The 21,189-nt window shown below is 40.3% G+C and overlaps 5 protein-coding genes across 6 annotated transcripts in view; 2 read left to right on the top strand and 3 right to left on the bottom strand.

Annotated features, from left to right (window-relative positions):
* Positions 1-2,957, top strand: part of LOC104822621 — a 4,234-nt gene extending 1,277 nt beyond the window's left edge. For both annotated transcript variants that reach the window (XM_010553901.2, XM_010553893.2), the window contains 5 exons: positions 26-129; positions 223-284; positions 401-1,807; positions 1,962-2,097; positions 2,193-2,957. In XM_010553901.2, the coding sequence (XP_010552203.1) occupies positions 26-129; positions 223-284; positions 401-1,807; positions 1,962-2,097; positions 2,193-2,845 (2,362 nt within the window). In that variant the 3' untranslated portion in view covers positions 2,846-2,957. The remainder of the gene's footprint in view (positions 1-25; positions 130-222; positions 285-400; positions 1,808-1,961; positions 2,098-2,192) is intronic.
* Positions 2,958-2,988: 31 nt separating this feature from the next.
* LOC104822635 lies at positions 2,989-4,081 on the bottom strand. Its single transcript, XM_010553913.1, has one exon. The coding sequence runs from the start codon at positions 3,958-3,960 to the stop codon at positions 3,223-3,225; it is 738 nt and encodes a 245-aa protein (XP_010552215.1). The 5' UTR covers positions 3,961-4,081; the 3' UTR covers positions 2,989-3,222.
* Positions 4,082-7,865: 3,784 nt separating this feature from the next.
* LOC104825734 lies at positions 7,866-9,421 on the bottom strand. Its single transcript, XM_010558105.1, has 2 exons — positions 8,242-9,421; positions 7,866-7,900 (listed from the first exon to the last, which is right to left on the bottom strand). Exons 1-2 carry the CDS (start codon positions 9,419-9,421, stop codon positions 7,866-7,868), a joined length of 1,215 nt encoding a protein of 404 aa, XP_010556407.1.
* Positions 9,422-13,574: 4,153 nt separating this feature from the next.
* LOC104825727 (LEAF RUST 10 DISEASE-RESISTANCE LOCUS RECEPTOR-LIKE PROTEIN KINASE-like 2.5) lies at positions 13,575-15,048 on the top strand. Its single transcript, XM_019201731.1, is given in 4 exon segments — positions 13,575-13,888; positions 14,048-14,229; positions 14,232-14,819; positions 14,822-15,048. Coding segments are annotated over 4 exon segments (1,311 nt in total).
* A 246-nt stretch (positions 15,049-15,294) lies between these two features.
* LOC104822613 (putative glutamine amidotransferase-like protein RP404) lies at positions 15,295-18,114 on the bottom strand. Its single transcript, XM_010553884.1, has 5 exons — positions 17,868-18,114; positions 17,054-17,367; positions 16,539-16,955; positions 16,239-16,445; positions 15,295-15,783 (listed from the first exon to the last, which is right to left on the bottom strand). Exons 1-5 carry the CDS (start codon positions 17,965-17,967, stop codon positions 15,529-15,531), a joined length of 1,293 nt encoding a protein of 430 aa, XP_010552186.1. The 5' UTR covers positions 17,968-18,114; the 3' UTR covers positions 15,295-15,528.
* Between the last annotated feature and the right edge of the window lie 3,075 nt (positions 18,115-21,189).

The raw sequence follows: 21,189 nt of genomic DNA, 5'->3' as shown, positions 1-21,189 counted from the left end.
TTTTTTTGGCCATAACGGAGAAAAGGGCAAATCGGCTCGGAGGATGCGTCGGCATTTTCTTTCAGCTCTTCGATTGGAACCGACGCTTTTCCAAAAAGAAGCTATTTTCTCGGCAACCGCTTCTTCCTGGTCAGTCTATACGTATATATATACATGAATGCACACGCATATAAGTGCACTATTGTGTTGTCTGTAATGAACAGAGCTCAAATGCATAAACAGGAAAGCAAGCTTCCAAGAGGTTTGGAGGGAACGAGAAGATGTCCAAATCCAAACATGACTTGGTAAAACTCCTCGTTGAAATTGATATCTCTGTTTCTTACCTTGTGGGTAATGATATGCAACTTTGATTTGTGGTTATGGGTATGTCTTGTCGGGACGGGACATGAACAAATGGTAGATTGCTGATGAGAACAGAGGAGGTTTCCCAAAGAGGAGTGAAGTTGAGATGAGATCTCCTGGTTTGATGGCTCGGTTGATGGGGCTTGAATCCATGCCATCCATTCACAGAGACAAACCCAAGAAGAAAAAGTCTTCATTATCACAGTTTGGTAATAAAATTTCTCAGGAAGATGAGTTGCTTGTCGAGTGTAATGTGTTTTGTAATAGCAGTAGTAGTAGTAGGGAAGAAGCCTCGGGATTTGAGAAATCAAGGCCGTTGAAGATTCAGAAGCATGGATCAGAGGCTTTGCAGATTAAGAACGTATTGACGCAAGTGAGGAAACATCATCAGAATAGACATCATCAGTACCAGATACTGGCTTCTCCGCCGGTTAGAACTCCGAGGCTCCATCGCAAGAACTCTCGGTGGATGAATGCTGCAGCTAGAATTCTTGAACCGGGATTGCAAGCTAAGAAAAGCCCGAAATGCGCTATCGCTTATCCGGGCTCTAGAAGTTGTGAAAATATCGGGAAAGATCCAGTAGAAGCTGTCTCACCCGATACATTCGGGTTTCAGCACAGTTATAACCTCACTTCTTGCAAAAACTGCGGTAGTTTCGTCGATGTTCTGGGCTCGGGTGAGGTGATTGAGGAAAAGGGACAAGTTTCCGAATCTTCATCCTCTTGTCTGAAAGAAAGAAACGTGGCTTGTGGAAATCAAGAACCTTGTGTGTTTGCTGCTACTAAAGGTGTAAGGAGTGATTGGATAACTGATGATAATAAAGTGGAGAGGAAGGCTTTGCGTGTAAACCATCGCAAGAATGAAACCGTGTCCTCGGGACTAAGAAACAAAAACAATTTCCACAATCAGCTGTTGCAGAGGGAAAGATATCCTCAAGAAGCTCGAGTGCATCACAGTTCACAGAGCAAGAGATCTTGTTCTTCACCTGAAATTGCAGTCAACCACAAAGCCAAAGGCTTTTTACCGAGCAGGAACCGTCCATGCTTTCCAAGAAAAACAGAAAACTCTGAGTTGAATTTGCAGAGAAACCCTCATAGCAGAAGATTCGAGGATTGTAGTAAGCCGGGGTTAAGCAGCTCAGCAAGCAGAAGAAGGATAGTTTGTGTTAGTGAACAGGGCCAAGGCGGCACCTTTTCCTGTGGATCATCGAGAGAATCGAAATTTGGTTTGCCCGGTAAAGGTAATAGCCGAAGCTGCAGAGAAGTGAAAGAGAGAAAAGGGCTGCAACTTGATGCGGATATGGTCAGATTGCTTCTTCATCAAAAGCTGAAAGAACTGGCTTCTCAGCAAGAAGATGAAACCGGGAGAGGAAGTGCTTCTCAGAGCAAACGAGCTTCTGTTATTATCCAAGAGTTGATATCTTCTTTAGCATTGGAGCAGCCTTATGCAGAAAAAGCTTATCGGGTATGTTTATGGTATGCATGGATAAAGCCATATCACCTGATTTCAACTTAAATCTCTCAGTTCATGTATCATTTGGTTGCTACACAAAGATTCTGCATTCCCCTTATGCTTTTCTTGTCTCTGATCATGTGCCTGTGTTGTGTGATTCTTTCAGAGAGAAGGCAAAACAGAGGTGGGGAGTCCTCTCGGACAAGCTCACAACAACAGTGACTACACCAGTCCGGGATCTGTTCTTGATGCCTCTTTCTCCAACGAGAGTTGCTTTTCCAGTAGTTTGGGCGATAACTCGGGTAAATAAGATGTCAAGATCGGCCAAATTCTCAGTAAACTTCTAAAACTTGCAGTTTTGGTTGTCAGAATCTCATCTTATGTTCTGTAATTCCAGGACAGGTCAGACTGCCTCTTGAACCAACAGAACTAGATATGGATATTCTTGAAGATTCTGCAACTTCAATCAAGAAATCAATGACGAGCAACTTCCGCGCAATCACAGATCTTATCAACCACGTCTCGCACCTTCTGCATGGTCTAAGACACATGGGTCTCATACCAACACAGAGCAGATTCATCAATGCAAGAGACGTTATTATCCAGACCGAACTATTCTTTGGAACCCAAGAAGTCTTCCTCATCTGTCCTAAACTCCTAGATGAACTCATGATCCAAGCTGCCCAATCCAAGAGTCTGGTTAAAGTCCCAGGTTTAACCGGCGGGTTCCTGGTGGATGCCATGATCGAATACTGTGAGTTAAGATACTGCAGACACATTTTCTCGGGTCTCAAGCAATGGAGAATGTTACACTTGCGTGTTGATTCAAATGGGTTGATACGAGAAGTTCTTGAAGAGGCTACTAAGTGGACACAGATGACCGGGATGTATCTGGAAGAGATTATCAGCATAGAGATGGAGAGATGGCTAGATTTTGAAACCTATGTGTCTGAACTTGGAACAGAGATTGCTTGGGAGATACTTTGCTGTTTGGTCGGCGAGATAACTGCAGATCTCAGGAAACGCTTGCCGGAAAATCATCGGGAATAGGACCGGTTTTCCATGTTTTGAGATTCTTTACCCTTCCTGAACCGAAAATTTGTCATCCGAGCCCACCATTTGGTAAATGTTATTCTGAGAATCATAGAATTCAAACTTATAATTGCGTCAGTATCATACGAAATCTTGATGGATAATCGAAAAGCTCTCACCTTTATACACGTAAATTCGTTATTTGTTCGAGATTTATACAAACCCATCACCAGTAAATCTCCATCAATCAAACCCAGAAGAGGAAAAAGAACAAAAGAATCAATCTTCTTCAATCAAACACAGAAAACAAAAGGTAAGAACGTAGAGCCAACAAGAAAAGACCAAATCTTGTTCCAAGAAGGTGAAAGGAAGAGAGACCAGAGACACAGCAAGCATCAGTAGAGTTGTCTGTAACCCAGAATGGTCCGCCCTCCCCCGACCGCTTTCCTCCCACCTCCGTGGCCATTAATGGCGGGAGCCGCCGCCCTGGAGATCTTCTTCAGATCTTCGATAGACGCGTAGCTTTTGCGTGCCGCCATTCCCATCACTCTACTCTTCTTCTCCCCTGCACTCGCCGATTTGCTCCCTCTCGCCGACGCCGAGCCCAAGCCGGCGGTGTTTCTGATCTTCGATGACGGCGCCGGCGGCGTGAGTTCTAAATGACGAGGAAGCGCGTTAGGGTTCGTCGCCGGCCTCCGGTTCTCCTTCCGAATCACCGCAGAGAAATCAGGAACCGATTGGGCCAATACCGACGATTTCCGCTGATTCGTCACCGTCTTACCCCCAAGTCTCCCCGGTCTTTTCCTCTCCGGCGAAACCCTATCCTCTTGTTCCTGTGAAACTACAATTTCGTCCTCGAACCTCACATGTTTCATCTTCTTCTTCGGCCCATCTCCGCCGAAAAACCTCTCATCTTCCTCCGATAGGAACTTCTCGAAGTCTCGCTTCACTCGAAGCTTCGCTTCTCGCAATCGCGAGTATTCTCCGTACCTGGGTCCTCTCTCGAAGCCGCAGAAATCATCAACGAGAAGCTTAAGCTCGTGAGAATCGGAGTTCTGAGAGAGAATGAGAGACATCGGATCTACAGAGAAGAACGAGGGTTCCGTTCTAGGGTTCGAAATCGTATCCGCCATTGTTGAGCGATCGATCGACCTCAAAACCAAACACTTTTGACAATCGCTCTAATCAGAATTATCTTTTTTTTTTCTGGGTTTTCGCTTTCGGAGGCTTTATTAATTGAAAAGTTATCTTTTTTTCCTTTATGCTTTATGGGTTCTGTTCAAATCTCTTCCCAACGGTCTGATTGAAGAAGACTCTTGAGGCTGAGAATCTATTGTGCGGACGATTTTACCCTTTTCCCTTTCTCACTTCCAAGTTCCAAGTTCCAACGGTCTATTGGGGTAGGGCCCAGCTGTCTGGTCAACGGTCTTAGTTTCAATAACTAACATATTTCTTTGCCTAGATTTTGCTTATATAGTGTAATTACTCCGAAATGATAGGAATTATATTTATAACACGTTTTTTTTTGGTAAAATATACTCCCTCCGTTTCAAAATATTTGTAGTTTTAGGTGATTTTTCATGTTTCAAAATATTTGTCATTCTACATTTTCAAGGCATTTTTTTACAATAGTTTCCAATTTTATCCCTATTAAATTCTAATAAATTATTAGTGATAACATTGTTTTTATTATTAAATAAGGGTATATATGACTTTTTCTATCTTTTCTTAAAAAATGTGAAATAAACTAAAACTACAAATATTTTGAAACGGATGGAGTATTTATAACACATTTGCTGCCCCCTATGTTTTAATTTGCTAGATAGTGGATTGTGTATATACATATATATACAGTTTGTGTATATTTAAATGTAGAATTGTGAACAACTAGGTTGCGGTGTATACATGTATATAAACTCTTCTTCAGTAAAAGAAATACGCCGAACTGTTTTGGCTTATCTTTTAGGAAAAACGATACTCTGTTTTTAGAGAGAGAAAGAAGAGAGGAAAAAGATTTGAAAAAATTCTCAGTATATTTCACAGAGGTATGTACATGTTTTTATACAGTTTACAAATGAAACGGAAATCTGTTACAAAAAGGTAAAAGGCAAAACCGTATAACAAACTCTCAAAAATATTTGAATTCCCTCGGAAATTCCAGCGCGAACAGAATGGTAATCTGTAAAACCCCCTCCTCAAGTCTGAGATGGGTGAAACAGATTTGAAACGTGAAGTCGAGATAACAAACTGTCGAACAGAGCTGGTTGTAGGGCCTTAGTAAAAATATCAGCCAGCTGATTAGCGGCATGAACATGCATCAAGATCAAAAAACCCGATTTCAGCTTGTCACGAACGAGATGGCAGTCAATCTCAATATGTTTAGTGCGCTCATGAAACACGGGATTGGTAGCGATGTCGATAGCGGATTGATTATCACAAAATAACTTCGCCGGCCCTGTCAACGGAATATGGAGATCGGCCAATAGATTATTCAACCAAATCAACTCACAAGTGGCATTGGCAAGGGAACGATACTCGGCTTCTGTGCTACTCCGAGAAACCGTGGTCTGCTTCTTAGCTTTCCAAGATATCAGGGAGTCACCGAGAAAAACGTAGAAACCGGAGGTTGAGCGTCGGTCGACAGTTCTGAATTGACAGAATAAAACAGACCTTGGCCCGGGTTCGATTTCAAGTATCGAACAACACGATGAGCAGCAGCAAGATGAGCATCAGTGGGGCGTGAGAGGAACTGGCTAAGCTTGTGGACAGCGTAAGTGATGTCGGGCCGGGTGATGGTGAGATACAATAAACGACCGATAAGGCGTCGATACCCAGTGATATCAGACAAGCAAGTGCCATAATCCTTAGAGAGTCTAACAGCCGGATCAAGAGGAGTCGAAATAGGCTTGCAAGCAAGAAAACCAGAGTCAGCGATCAGATCAAGGCAGTATTTCCTCTGATTGACAGCAATTCCAAGTTACGACCGAGCCACCTCCAAACCCAAGAAATATTTCAGCTCCCCAAGGTCCTTGATATGAAACTTAGCTCGTAACAGAGACTTTAATCGTTCAACAGCCAAGTTATCGTTGCCAGCGATAACTATGTCATCGACATAGACCAGTAGAGCAACAAAAGAAGTTCCAGACCTTTTAATGAACAACGTATGATCAGATGGAGACTGAATGAAGCCATCAGCGAGAAGGACATTAGCGAAAGTGAAATACCACTATCGTGATGCCTGTCGGAGACCATACAAAGACTTCCTCAATCTGCAAACAGCGTTGGATGGCAACGATTCACCAGCTTTAGGCGTAAAACCAGGAGGCAGAGACATATAAATTTCTTCATCAAGATCACCATGAAGAAATGCATTGGTGACATCCATCTGGGTCAAGGTCCAATGTTGCGTCACTGTCAAAGCCAAGAACAACTTAACAGTGACGAGTTTGGCAACAGGGGAGAAGGTATCGAGGAAATCAACGCCCTCTTGCTGCATGTAGCCCTTGGCCACCAGACGCGCTTTAAATCTGTCCACCGAGCCATCAGATTTCCGCTTGATCTTATACACCCACTTACACCCAACTGTCTTTTTGTTTGCCGGAAGAGACACGATGAACCAGGTTCCATTCGCATCAAGAGCATCAAGTTCAGCAGTCATAGCCGTTCTCCATTCAACAGAGGATACAACTTCTTTAAAATTTTTGGGTTCAGTGGAAATGGTAGAGTTTAGGACAAAAGATCGATAGGAAGGAGATAAACGGCGATATGACAGCACCGAAGATAAGGGATAAAGAGTTGGAGAAGAAGGGGCAGAAGAGGAATCGAGAAGGTAGCAGTGATAATCCTCAAGGTATTTAGGCCGAGAAATTTGTCGACGAGGTCTGTCAAGTTTTCCAGAATGATCGGAAATGGGAGGAAAAACTGATGTGGCAGGAGCCGAATCAGGAGAAGAAGAAAAGGGTTGGGGGGTAAGGTGAGTGACGAAGGATTGGGTAATTGAGAAACAGAAAGATCAGGGGAGGGGATGGGTAAAGGCAAGATGGAATCAGAAAAAATGGAAGGGAATAGAGACTGAGGACCATCGTCGACTGTGAAAGGGAAAATATTCTCATGAAAAACAACGTGTCGAGAAATGAAAATAGAGTTGGATTCAAGATCGAGAAGCTTATACCCTTTGTATCCTGGAGGATAGCCCAGGAAAACCGACGCTCGAGCCCGAGATGCAAACTTATGTCTGTCAGTGACGTAAGTGGATGCATAAACAAGACATTCGAATGCTCGTAAGTGCCCATAGTCTGGAAGTTTTCCCTGCAAGATCTCAAAAGGCGATTTGTTGAGCAATAACGGGGAAGACGCCCGATTAATCAAATACACAGCAGTACAGATGCATTCAGACCAAAAGGAGAGAGGCAACTTCGACTGGAAAAGCAGAGCACGGGCGACGTTCAACAGGTCTTGATGTTTCCGTTCGACAACAGAATTCTGCTCTGGAGTTTGTACGCAAGAAAAATAGTGAGTGATGCCACGTGAGCGAAAGAAATCAGAAAACTTAAGCTCAGGCGCATTATCAGACCGGACAGCTTTAATAACTTTCCCATATTGCGTTGCAATCATCGTCATAAACTCTGGTATAAGCCTTAGAACATCGCGTTTCGATTTCATCATATAAATCCAAGTGCCACGTGAATGATCATCGACAATAGTCAAGAAATAACTGAAATCGTCATGAGAGACAGAAGCAAAAGGACCCCAAACATCGATATGAATGAGATCAAAGGAACAAGGAGAAATGTTGTTGTATGATATAAACGGTAAGCGACGCTGTTTAGCCAAATGGCAAATACGACAATGCTTGGAATCTGTAAAATGCTTAAGAGAAAGAACAGAAGATAGAGATCTGATTTTCTGAAAAGACGGATGTCCAAGTCGACAATGCCAAAGGGAAGCATCAGCATGGAAGGCCTGGACAGGAAACGAAGAAGGAGAGTGTGAGTGCGAGAGGATGCCAGACTCGAGAAAATACAGATTGTGACGAAGCCTAGCCTGTCCAATCGTCGAGCCCCGAGTAGGCTCCTGAATAAGGCAACAATCAGAAGAAAAGGAAACAACAAGGTTAGAATGAAGAAGCAAGGAGCTGACACTCACAATGTTGAAAGAAAAAACGGGAATAAAGAAGACATCATGCAAAAGAATATGATCATTCAGAGCTACAGAACCCATATGATGAACCAAAAGTTGCGTTCCATTAGGCAAAGTAACCGAGCGAGGAGCAATGGGAACAAGGTCTCGAAACAATCGTTTGTCAAAGCAAACGTGAGCTGAAGCACCCGAGTCAATGATCCAGGAAGAAGACGGAGCAGAGACATCGGGAGAGGTCGAAGAGCAAATAAAAGAGGAGACCAGATGAGGATTACCAGAAGAAGAAGCAGTAACATCAGGTGCCCCTGCCTCCGTAATGGTAGGTCCATATGTCTGCAACTGTGAGCTGAGCTTGGAACAAAGCTCCTGTAACTGTGCAAACGAGAATTTACCCATATCCGAAACCGTGGGAGGAACAACATAGTTTGTTTCCTTAACCAGATTGATAAAATGACCCGATGCTGGCGAAGAACCGTGCTGAGAAGGCTTGGTCTGAGATTGAGATCTGCTACCTCCAGAAGGTTTATACCCAGGAGGGTAACCATGAAGCTTATAGCACTTCTGAATTGTATGGCCATACAATCCACAGTGAGTGCAAAGCGGGCGTTGCTTGGACTTGAAAGGAGGACCAGCAACAGCTGCAACATTCTCAACAGGAAGAGAAGCAGAGGACTGGAAAACAGCATCAGAGGGCATAGGAGATTTTACCAGACGCTGTTGTTCTTGTTGTATCACTAGATTGTAAGCCCTCTGTATATCGGGCATCGGATCCATCATCGTGATCTGATTACGGACCGCTTCAAATTCATCATTTAATCCATAAAGAAAATCAATGACAAAATCCCCTTCGAATTCATCAGCCCAGCGTTTGTCAACGAGGCAAGTGCACTTTCCACAGGTGCACCGAGGATGAACACGGACAGTCTTGAGCTCCTCCCAAATAGTAGAAAGAGCAGTATAATACTTAGCAACGTTCATAGTACCTTGACGGAGACTACGGAGCTTCTGCTTGACGCGATATTTGCGAGGAGCATTAGACTGCTGGAAACGGTGAGCGAGATCGAGCCACATCTCTCGAGCAGTGGGAATGTACATCAAATTCTCAGAGATGTCCTCAACAACAGAATTGATGAGCCATGAACCCACAATCGCATTATTGCGATTCCAAAAACGGAGAGTAGGGTCTCCATCAGCAGGCCTCGGCAAAGAACCGTCAACAAAACAGAGTTTATTACGGCCTTCAAGAGCCATAGAAATGGCGCGTTGCCAAGAGCTGTAATCACCAGCTCCAGTAAGACGTTTCGTGACGATCTGGAGGCCGCCATGATCGCCAGAGCTAAGAAAATACGGATTGTCAAAGCAATCGAAAGATGCCGTGGTCTGAGAAGAGACCGGAGCAGAAGACGCCGGAGAAAGAGGATCATTCTTCGGGTACGAAGATGGTGGAGACGCCATTTTCTCAGAAGATCAAGGAGAAAAACTGAAGAAAATGGGAAAGGAGAGACCGAAAACGAAGAAAACCCAGGAATCTAGCTCAGAAGCTCTGATACCATTTTAGGAAAAACGATACTCTGTTTTTAGAGAGAGAAAGAAGAGAGACAAAAGATTTGAAAAAATTCTCAGTATATTTCACAGAGGCATGTACATGTTTTTATACAGTTTACAAATGAAACGGAAATCTGTTACAAAAAGGTAAAAGGCAAAACCGTATAACAAACTCTCAAAAATATTTGAATTCCCTCGGAAATTCCAGCGCGAACAGAATGGTAATCTGTAAAACTTTCCAACGTAATCAGAGGAAGAGTTGTTAAATGATAAATCCGGGCACCCGTAATATAACGTCAGAAGCTGTGTTTCCGCAGTCATTTCAAGAAAAGGTCCATCAAATGTGGAGTTGGAAAGGATTTTCGGACAAAGGTTGTTGAGATAATCCGTTCTTGCGAGCGTTAACTCTGAAGAATGGTAATTTACGAGAGTGAACTGTGAAGAATCGTATTTTACCTCTAGGATTCTGTACTTCAATGGGGAGATGTTGATCTCTGCGAAGGCTCCATTGCAGTGAAGCTCGAAACCGGGGTGACCACAGCTTTCCCTGCCGCGTGTCCAAAAAGGGTAGGCGAGATCTTGAAGATTGGCGCAAGAAAACGAGGTACCGCAGAGGCTAAAGCGCTCATCAATGGAAAAAACACCAGAGGGGATAGCGAAAGCTACGAGTACGACGACGGATAAGGAATTTGTCCGAGAGGAAAACAGACTCATGGTTGTCTGGTTTGTCTGGTTTTGCCTTGAATATGAACTATAAGACTGTAAGAGGAGGAGAGGAAGAAGAAGATGACGATGATGATGAGGGAGAGAACTGGATGATTGATGCAATCCCGTTTACTTCTGAGTCTTGATGGTTGACGAGGTCAACTCTGAAATATAAGACTTTGGCCTCTTTGACTATGTTTGCGTGGGTCGAGGATCCGACCCGGATCCGGACCCGGAAGTACGACGACCGACAGTGTTGTTGCCGTGAACTCGCCAACTCAGGAGCTCCCAGTGGTGACCAAAAGGCGCTCGAGAAAGAACGTCAGCTTTCAGAAACGCGCCCAGATGCTGGCCAATCCCGGCATGCTACGTCACCACCATCCACCCATAACTCTGCTCCCGCCGCCGCATCATCATCATCTGATGTCCCATCTCTTCCTCCCCCTCTCTGCCGATGGCTTCTTCTAATTGGCTTTACGATGACCATTATTACTGTGGGCATCCCAAGGCTTCTACGACGTGACCGGAAAATGGGTTCTTGACGGAGAACGGATGGAGTCGCTGGCCGGAGAAGTTCATGGCTGGAGACCTTCGCCGGAGATTTGATTTGATCTTCATCTCTGTCTTGGGCTCTAATGGGTTTTTTTTCGATTGGCCCGTTTGAATTTGAGTTTTTCTTACAAAATACTCCCTCGCCCACTCGCTCACGACGTTTTAAGTTAGTTTTTTATGTCAATAAATAGTTGTCATTTTAAAATTTTCAAAATAATTTTCAATTTTATCCTTAGTATAAGTTATTAAATCCCAATAGATTATTAATTATATGTCAAATTTTGTATTAATAAAAGCTATATGAGACAATTTTTTTATCTTCTTAAAAAACGTAAAAAAGACTAGAATGCTAAACTTTGTGAAATGGAAGGAGTATATTTTTTCTAGAATAGTGTATGATTTTTTTATTATGAAGTTGCGAATTATTTTACGGTTAATGCGTTTGGTAGTCTTTTTTTCTTGTAAAGAAATATTGTAGTTCTTCCTTTTCTAATTAATTATTTCCTTAATTTCGCTTAATTGTTAAATGATAATTTTACAGACCATTCTGTTCGCGCTGGAATTTCCGAGGGAATTCAAATATTTTTGAGAGTTTGTTATACGGTTTTGCCTTTTACCTTTTTGTAACAGATTTCCGTTTCATTTGTAAACTGTATAAAAAACTCTCAAAAATATTTGAATTCCCTCGGAAATTCCAGCGCGAACAGAATGGTAATCTGTAAAAGAAAGTTTAGTTGCGAAGCTGAAAACGTAGGGATTGGCTATTATACCACAAGAAACCTCTCATACTTTGAACTTTTTTTTTTGGGTAAGAGGTGATTTGTATTATATACCGAAAAGTTACATCCGAGCAATTGTTTGCATACAAAAGATTTGGAACCCACTAGGAAATGGTAACTAAGGTAGAAAACAAGCTATTTGATTAATGTCGTGTTTCTCGCGTCAAGTAATACCAATCTGCAAGTAAAGATCTCCTATCATTACGGGAATTTCCTTTGATAGATAGCAAAATATTCCGAATAGTCCGGTCCACCTTCCAACGTGTGTGTTCAATTGATCTTCGTCTCCCTCGAAAGATTCGATGATTTCTTTCCTTCCATAACTCATATATCGTTGTTTGTACGAGGAACTGGATGATTCGTTTGTTGTCTCTTCCTTCGCTTTGTGATGCATTTCCTACCCAATCCATGCATTGGTCAATGTTTGAGGGTGGCCTTTGACCACAAAGTCTTGCGTAATACATCCAAACCTGATTGCTATATCTGCATTGGAAAAACAAGTGCAGATGTGTCTCCTCTGTCGCGTCACATAGAACACATGATGCCTCTGTTATCACTCCCCATCTATGCAACCTGTCTTTAGTAGGTAACCGGCCCAACATGACCTGCCAAGTGAGAAAAGCATACCTAGGGATGGCTTTAGGAAACCAAGCAATTTGATGCCACTGTACCAAATCATCATGTTGTCGGATATGGTCCCAAGTTCGGCTAGTGAGGAAATAGTCTCTGTAATCATCAGCTGCGTATTTCCATAATGTCTGGTCCTGCTCATCATTCTCCTGTGGTGGTGGTATAGTCGATAACAAGGTAAGGAAGGCTTGCTGCCTATCCGATCTTGCACTCGGTAAAGCCCAGCCACTTCCATTTACAGCACTTCGGACAGTCGCATAGAGCGGAATACGAAAGCTACGAGGTCCCGCATCTCCAATGTAATTGATCAATGGTCCTAGAGAAGTCCAAGGGTCATGCCAAAATAGAGTTCTTGCACCATTACCAAGCCTGATTCGGATGAATTGTTGAGCCAACTCTTTCAATCCTAATAATTTCCGCAGATTCCAAGAGAAGCGAGGAGATGGTACCGTGTTCCAGAATCCCTTCACCTTGAAGATATTTTCTTTTGTCCAAGCAACCCATAAAGAGCCTGACTTGGAGAACAAAATCCAGATTAGTTTTAATCGAAAAGCCGTATTGTAATCAGCAACACTTCGCAGACCCAACCCTCCTTCTCGCTTGGGTTTACAAATGTTAATTACCAAGCCTGATACGGATGAATTGTTGAGCCAACTCTTTCAATCCTAATAATTTCCGCAGATTCCAAGAAAAGCGAGGAGATGGTACCGTGTTCCAGAATCCCTTCACCTTGAAGATATTTTCTTTTGTCCAAGCAACCCATAAAGAGCCTGACTGAACAAAATCCAGATTAGTTTTAATCGAAAAGCGGTATTGTAATCAGCAACACTTCGCAGACCCAACCCTCCTTCTCGCTTGGGTTTACAAATGTTTGCCCATGAGACCCGACGTCCACCGGAACCAGTGGGGTTACCAGACCATAGGAAGCTCGAACATAGGCTGTCTACTTGTTTCGTGAAAAACTTCGGCAGTAGGAAGACCATCCCCCAAGCATTAATTTGCCCGTAGATGACAGAGCTAACTAGCTGGACTCTACCTGCATAAGACAGATGCCTGGTTGTCCACGAAGTTAGCTTTGCCTTGATTTTCTCCATGAGGGGTTGGTAGTCTGCCTTGGTAAGGCGAGTGTGGCTGAGTGGGATGCCCAAGTAACGAACCGGCAGCGATCCTACTTGGAATCCTGTCAGCACACTAATCTCCGAGGCCTCTTGTGTTGATAGCCCACCGAGGAAAATCTCCGTCTTTGTCATATTGAGGTGCAAACCTGAATACTTGCTGAAAGAATCCAGGAGCTCCTTTACTTGCAGTAAGGATTGGTTGTCACCCTTTGTGAATACCATGACATCACCAGATTGTGCGAAAGAAGCGTCAAACTTCCAGCTTCTACATTTACGTTAATGGAAGCAGTGAACGTCCAGACGCCGGAGAAGTTAGTGGAGGCTCTTGGTCAGGGTTTCGGGGTTACATTGAACAACAGTGATTGCTTACAGTGTGTAGAATCTAATGGCTTTTGCGGATATGATTCCAACTCTGGAGGATTCGTCTGTGTTTGTGATGATAAGCCATACCTTCATACTTGTCCAAGAACATGTAAACCCATTCTGATGGATCATAATCTTGTTAAAGAAATTCAGTCAGCTTTCTATATTGACAAGATTTATTTGCTTGGGGGTTGCTGCAGGTACCAAGTTAATGAAAACAGTTCTCATAGGTTAGTTTTCTGCCAACCCAAACTTCGAAATCCGAAATCGCTTCTTAACATTTCTTGGTAAATGTTCATAACCAGTAGCGATTTTCGGTTTTTCTGATTTTCAGGTTTGGGAGGAGCTTTGTTGATTATTTTGTTAATATGATACATCAACTGGGTAAGAAAGGTAAGAAAAGATCTGAGAAACAATCTGAACCTGGAGGCCGTAAATCAGAACCTCGAGCAGTTTATATCGTTGAAACGATTTAGTTATACGGAGATAAAGGAAATCACCAAGTCATTCGAACTTGTCGTTGGAAGAGGCGGGTTTGGAACCGTATATAGAGGAAACCTTCCAAATGGCCGTTTGCGGTTAAGGTCTTGAAGAACACAAAGGGAAATGGCGAAGAATTCGTCAACGAAGTCTCGAGCATGAGCAAAACATCTCACGTAAACGTCGTTTCTCTGCTCGGCTTCTGCTGCGAAAGGTCGATGCAAGCGATCATATACGAGTTCTTGGAAAACGGGTCCCTGGATAGGTTTATATCGAGAAAATCCCAGCCGAGTATCGATCTCAGAACACTGTATGGGATCGCGCTAGGAGTTGCTCATGGTCTGGAGTACTTACACCATGGATGCGAGACAGGGATTGTCCATTTCGACATAAAACCTCAGAACATACTCCTGGGTGAGAATCTCTGCCCGAAAGTTTCGGATTTCAGGCTGGCAAAGCTCTGCGAGGAGAAAGAAAGCATCTTGTCGCTACTAGACGCGAGAGGGACGATAGGGTACATTGCTCCAGAGGTTTTATCGAGAATTTACGGAGGAGTATCTCACAAATCGGATGTTTACAGTTACGAAATGCTGGTTCTTGAGATGATCGGTGCAAGAAACAGAGAGAGACCCGAAACTTGTGCGTCCAACACAAGTTCAATGTACTTTCCGGATTGGATTTATAGGATCTCGAGAAAAGGAACTGTACGAGGTTTCTTGAGGGAGACATAACCGAAGAGGAAGAGATTGGGAAGAAGATGATACTTGTGGGTTTATGGTGTGTTCAGTACTGTCCATCAGATCGGCCGCCGATGAACAAAGTGGTGCAGATGATGGAAGGAAGTGTCGATGCTATTACAGTACCTCCTAAACCGGTTTCCCAGTTTCCTGGAGCTTCTTCTCTGACATAAGAATCTCAATGGCCTTCAGAGGAGAGTTTAGAGTTAAACTCCAAACAAGTATATGGTCCATGATGTGTTGAATCACTCCATATATTTATGCCATCTTCTGTCTTTTACAGATTAGATTAATGGAGCCAAGTTGGAGTGATTCAAGCGTTAGCATTTGTCAGTCCATAAATATTGCAGAAATGGATATCCAAGTGTACAATATATATGGTAATAAAGGAAACATAATGGTTCCTGGTTCAGGACAACTAAAAAAACTGATTTATGTAATTGAAATTGGAATAATATATTACATTTTCTAATTTCTCACAAGACAAAAAAAGAAAAAGCAACCCCACCTTTCTTACAGTTACAGCATCCCCCGATGTTCCATGTGAAGCTTTCAACAACTCTTAAAGGAAAGATCAAAAACCCTAATCACCCATCACCATCAGCCATCATATCATCATCACACTAGAATCATCTTTCATGTTCTTGTTGTTGTCATTGAGAGCTGAGATCATTGACAATGCCATGAAGCTTTCTCTCCAATACCTCTCCACAAATATTTCCCATCAAGTGGTAGAAAGCCATGAGCTCGGATAGCTTTTCCACTGTCATTTTGCTCATCATGTTCCTAGCCATCCTTTGCTTCTCCTCGTCCAGCTTCACCTTCTGCATATACGATCCCCCGTTCCTCACCGTCGCCCCCATTTCCTTCAGCCGTGTCTCTTGCTCCATGCTTAGAGCCGTGTTGGACTGAACCCACATCGCCAAAATCACATATCTCAACATTACGTCGAGGCATAAGCTCACAAGAACAACTTTAACATAGAGGGTACAATCAGATTTACCTCCTAAATGTCAAGAGCTATCACCTCGATTGTAATATGTAACATATATGACACAATCTAGTTGGAAACCAATGATTACTATCTTGGGATTTGCATAGGATAAGCTATAACTTATTAATTGAAACTTGACCCGTCCATGCTAATAAAGATGGAGGGATCCCCACCACAATGAATACTCTGAAATGGTTGGTATATGGCAAAGAAATGGCTTTTTTGCTATGTCAACCCTTAGGATGGCGAAAGGCCAAATAAGTGTTCGATATTGCCCCAAGTCACCTGACCCTTTCCCTCTTGTAATATTGTGGATCAGAATCATTATTGTGCAGACAGTTTCAGGTTATGGAAACTGTGGATATGTACCTCGAGAAATTTGGCACCAACTTCCAGTTCTGATTCTTCAGTCGGGTTCTTCTCCGAGCCTGTGCTGTACATATACCTCGCAAGCGAAAAACTCCGAACTAAAATCTTTCTTTTGTTCTCCATTGCTAGATCAAGTTTCAGCTTCTTTGGCACAGTCAGCGAACTATTCAGTTTCTTCTGATACGCGATCACCGCTTTCGCAAATTCCTGCAATATCAACCACACGATAAAACGTAACCAATCAGTAAAAAAGACAGTAGAGTTAAAGATTTTAGCTCTATGCCTTTTAAGAACACAAACCTGGTAAGCAGCAGGACAACCAGGGTAATCAAACTCATCTATATCTTGCTGTCTCATTCTCTCGGGATGAAACTGCAATCCCATGATGAACTTGCCCTCTTCCGGGTTGTAAGCATCTGGATCATAAAATCCTTCGATCAATCCATCAGGAGCAAAGGCCATTGGCACGAATCTCTGTGCCAATCTCTTAACACCTTGGTGGTGATAACTATTAACCAAAATATCCATCTTGTCTCCATCCAATGAATCTTTGAACCATGAATGCAGAGGACTGTTCTCTACCAGACTTACAACATGTCTGTACCCATCATAGTCATCATAATCGATGTGTTTGGTTCTACGTCCCTCAGGTAGCTTATTTGTGAGTTCTTTCTCCAAGTCCATGTAAAGGGTTCCACCACAAGCAACATTTAAAACCTGCAAGTTTCATTGCAAAACATTTAGCCAATGTTCTGTCCCTCTGTCCAGAAGAAAAACCAAATACCCAACTCAAAACGAAAACACGGATTAATCACCTGTGATCCTCTGCAGATCCCCAAGTAAGGAATGTTCTGTTCAAGGCAGAGTTTGGCGAGCCTTAGCTCGATAGAGTCTTTCTCCCTGTCGATGGCTGTGTCGCTAGCGTGTGTTTTCCGGATCTCTTCGAGTTCTTGTGGCGAAAGAGAAGATATTTCGGACTCGTAAAGAGAAGGGTCAATGTCTTCTCCTTCGCAGAGGAGAACTCCATGGATGGGCTTGAAGCTCTCAAGCAGCAAGTGAACGCCATTCACCCGTGGAACAATCACAGGTACAGCACCGTACTGGACTATAAGATCAAGATGATACTCACCTGAACAAATACAGAAGCAATCAAACCAAAATATGGTATCAAATGCACCAAGATATACTCCTTTGCATGTATATAAACTGAAGGATACATAAATTTTACACATGAAGAAGAAAGCTCATATACTTTTGAAGCCATGAAAGGCTTATAAAGTTTGAGAATACACCAAAGAAACCGCAAAGGAAGCCAATGAATTGCAAGAAAAAGTTGAACCCAGGAAACATAAAACGCACGTATCAGATAAACACACAAACATCTAAAAAAGCGAAAAGGAAAAAACCCAGGAAAATCTGCAGAAAAAACCCAAAGAAATCGAAGAGAGATCATGAAATAGACATGGTTCATACGATGAGGAACAAACCCCATATTTCCAAATCTAATTCAAATCAGAACCGTGCGCTCGAAAGTTGAAACAAACGAAACAAAAAACGTTGAAAGAATGATATTGTGATTCATGTACAGATTAACACGTGTTAAGCATGAAAAAAAAAACAAGGGATTACCAACGAAATCGACGAATTTGTTCTTGCGAACGGTGCGCCGAGAGACAATGAGGACACGGGGGAGGATCTGAGAGAGATCATCCACGAGAGAATTCTCCATTGTCGAGCGGTGATCTCAATAAAAACGAACCCCCGAAAGAATCTCGACAGAGCGGAAAAGACGAAGGCGAGACCAACGCTGGAGAAAATAGTGTGCGATAGATCCGATGTGACTTTGAGACGCAACGGAGAGTTCTGAGATTCTCCGAGCGAGAGGAACGCGGTATTTATAGTGCAGAAGAAGAGGGAGGCTGTGCAGCCCGCTTGGACTTTTTTTTCTTTTCATTTTCCTAATTGCTCTGATACTGTTTACGTATTAATTAATTAATTAATTAATTAATTAGGTAATTAATTACCTGATTTATTAATTAATTGCTAATCCATTCCCCGTGTTTCTAACAAATAGTTTTAAAGCTTTATTAATAAGCTAATGGACCTTAGTATATACTACTACAACCATACAGCTAAATCTTTCTTTATATTTCGGATAAGCTATTAAAATATCGTAATCACAGTTTAAATTGGATTTTTATGAGACAATTATCCATGCATATGTTTATAGTATAAAATTAAAAAAAAACTTACAGAAAAAATCTACAAATCTATCTTTTAACTAAAAAGATTATGAACTGTTGTATATGATAAACTTTTATTCATTAAAATATTTTTTTTTTCAATTTTCTCCATACATCATGTGAATAAAATAAAATAAGGGTAGTTTATTGTATTAAAAATATACTATATCGATTCGTACATTTGTAGATAACTTAAGAAAATGATTTTGCGATTTCCTTTTATTATTTATGAAACAAAATTATTAATATAATAATTGAAAACTTTGAGTGTGAATTTGGAAATTTACTTAATTGTTGTTGACACTTGAAGGCGGAATATGTATAAGGCATATTGGATTGTAATATAGAGAAACAATTGAATGAAATAAAATATCTACAATGATATGAAAATTGATCAGGTTTAATTTTGTTAAAATAAATTTAATTGGATATGAATTGAATACAGAAAATTGGAGAAATCGAATATTTAATAAATTAAAAATAAGAAAATAAAATCTGAATTAAAATTAAAAAAAAAACTAAATGGAAATATATATATTTTATAAAATCGAAAACAATCCACTCAAATTATAACTAAAATCTGAAACTATAACCCTAATCTATGAGATAAATATGGCACCGATATAATTAATATGATTATGATGCATGGAAGCTTTTTTTTCTGGTTGCCTGGTTGGCAACTTCCTCGGTACTCTTTATATTCTACTAATTGGCATTTGCAATCTCAAAACATTATTATTATTATTATTATTATTATTATTATTATTATTATTATTATTATTATTATTATTATCGTCGTTATTATTATTAGTAGTTGTTTCTGTAATCATTTTTGTGGTTCAGTTAGATTTTATACAGGAGAAAACTATGAAAAAATAAAAGCAATTATTAGATAAAGATTTAGGCTTGATCCGAAATTAAAGACAAATTTTAAATATACAAAAAATTATGGGGCTATCTACCCCCACAGTCCGATATGATTTTGAATATAGATCAATTTTTTATTTCGACTCTAAATAGTATCTTGATTGAATATAGTTTTTAAAATTTTAAATAATTATTTAATTTTATTCATATATAATTTACTAGATAAGATAATGAAATAGAAGGATTTATAAGATAATTTAAAAAAACTAACGACAGATATTTCATTATATTCAATAAAAAAAAAAAGTATCACGTAGTTGAAACCTCATCCACGAATATAGAATTAAAGTTGGATGGAACTCTAACTTTTTGAAGTTATGGACAAATGTGAAAACAAATAAGTTTGATGTGGTGAAAATGAAATAAAAGCACTCGGAGGTGAGTCAGAGATCTCTGCAAGCACATGAAGAGCCAAAACGTGTGACACGTGGAGAGCAAGCTTATCCTGGGAAGGCTCGTCCTAAGGCCGGCCATTTTGCTGACGTGGCAAAACCCCAAATTAGAACTTTTAGACTTTATTACGTCATCTTTGATTTTTTTTTTTTACATATCAGTAACCTTAAAAAAGTTATACGGATAAGAAACTTTTATTTATTTAACTATATCCGACTTCAGAATGATTAGATTTGAATTCTTTTTTATTCAAATAATGTTGTTTTAAAAGTAGTTTTTAGATATATGTATATTTTCATATTTATTTTGAATTCAATTCCCATTTATTTTATTTACAAAAAATGTATAAAATTTAGATGAAATTCAATTTTTTTTGTTAATGAGATGAAATTGGATTTTGGTCGAATATAGGTGTAAAAACTGAAAAAAGAAAAATATTAGATATCGAAAGGTGAATTAAAAGAATAAAAAAATAATATTTGTACTTCAGACTAATAAGATGGATTAAAATACTTATTGGGAATTTACGACACATAAATTTTTTAAAATTTGTGAAACTTCTTCTCCCAAATTCAAAACATTTTGTTAAAAAAAAGTGAAGAGAAATAAACAGTATATTCAATATGATATTTTATATGAAAAATTCATGATTCAGCGTAAAGAAAACCAAGGAGCTGTCGGCGAGTGATACACGAACAATTTCTAGATCCGATCACGTAGTTTCAGCTGGTGGAGTGGGGAGCCAGACATTGGGTCGGTCCATAAATTCAGGTTTTATTTAATTTCACATTTATCATCGCTATTGAGAAACCTTTTCCTGTGTATAATATATGGTCAGTAAATGTATAGAATTGTACACATATATTATGCCAATCCAATATGGATTGCATTTTTCATTTTTTTCTTCATCCTGATGCCCTCGTGCTAATTATCCGTAATTGATTTGGATTCAAATCAAATTTATTATATTTAAATTTAAATTTTATGATTGGATATCTATCGAATGCAACATAATTATAGAAACATATTTTACATTATTAAAATTACAATATTATCTTTAATTATTTTTAAAATTACAAAACTATCTTTCATTCTTTAAAAATAATTATAATATCTATTAAAATATAGAAAACCTCTTATTATTTTATACAATTATACTTAAATAATTTCAGATATTTAAATACTTGCATAAAAATTTCGATACCTAGCACTTTTAAACAGTCCATGTCCATCTAAAATAGCTTCGCAAAGTTATGGTTTATATATAATTAGCTCTGGACAAATCAAAAATTGGCTTAAGAGATCTCAAATAAGAAATTATAAATTATTTCGAGATCTCTTGACAAACGATAGAAGCTTAAAATTTGCTGAATTTAATATTGTAAATT

The sequence above is a fragment of the Tarenaya hassleriana genome, unplaced genomic scaffold (assembly GCF_000463585.1).
Source record: "Tarenaya hassleriana unplaced genomic scaffold, ASM46358v1 Cleome1, whole genome shotgun sequence".
NCBI classification, from domain to species: domain Eukaryota; kingdom Viridiplantae; phylum Streptophyta; class Magnoliopsida; order Brassicales; family Cleomaceae; genus Tarenaya; species Tarenaya hassleriana.
The sequence above is the reverse complement of the archived record's forward strand: the minus strand, read 5'-3'. Positions and strand labels throughout refer to the sequence as shown.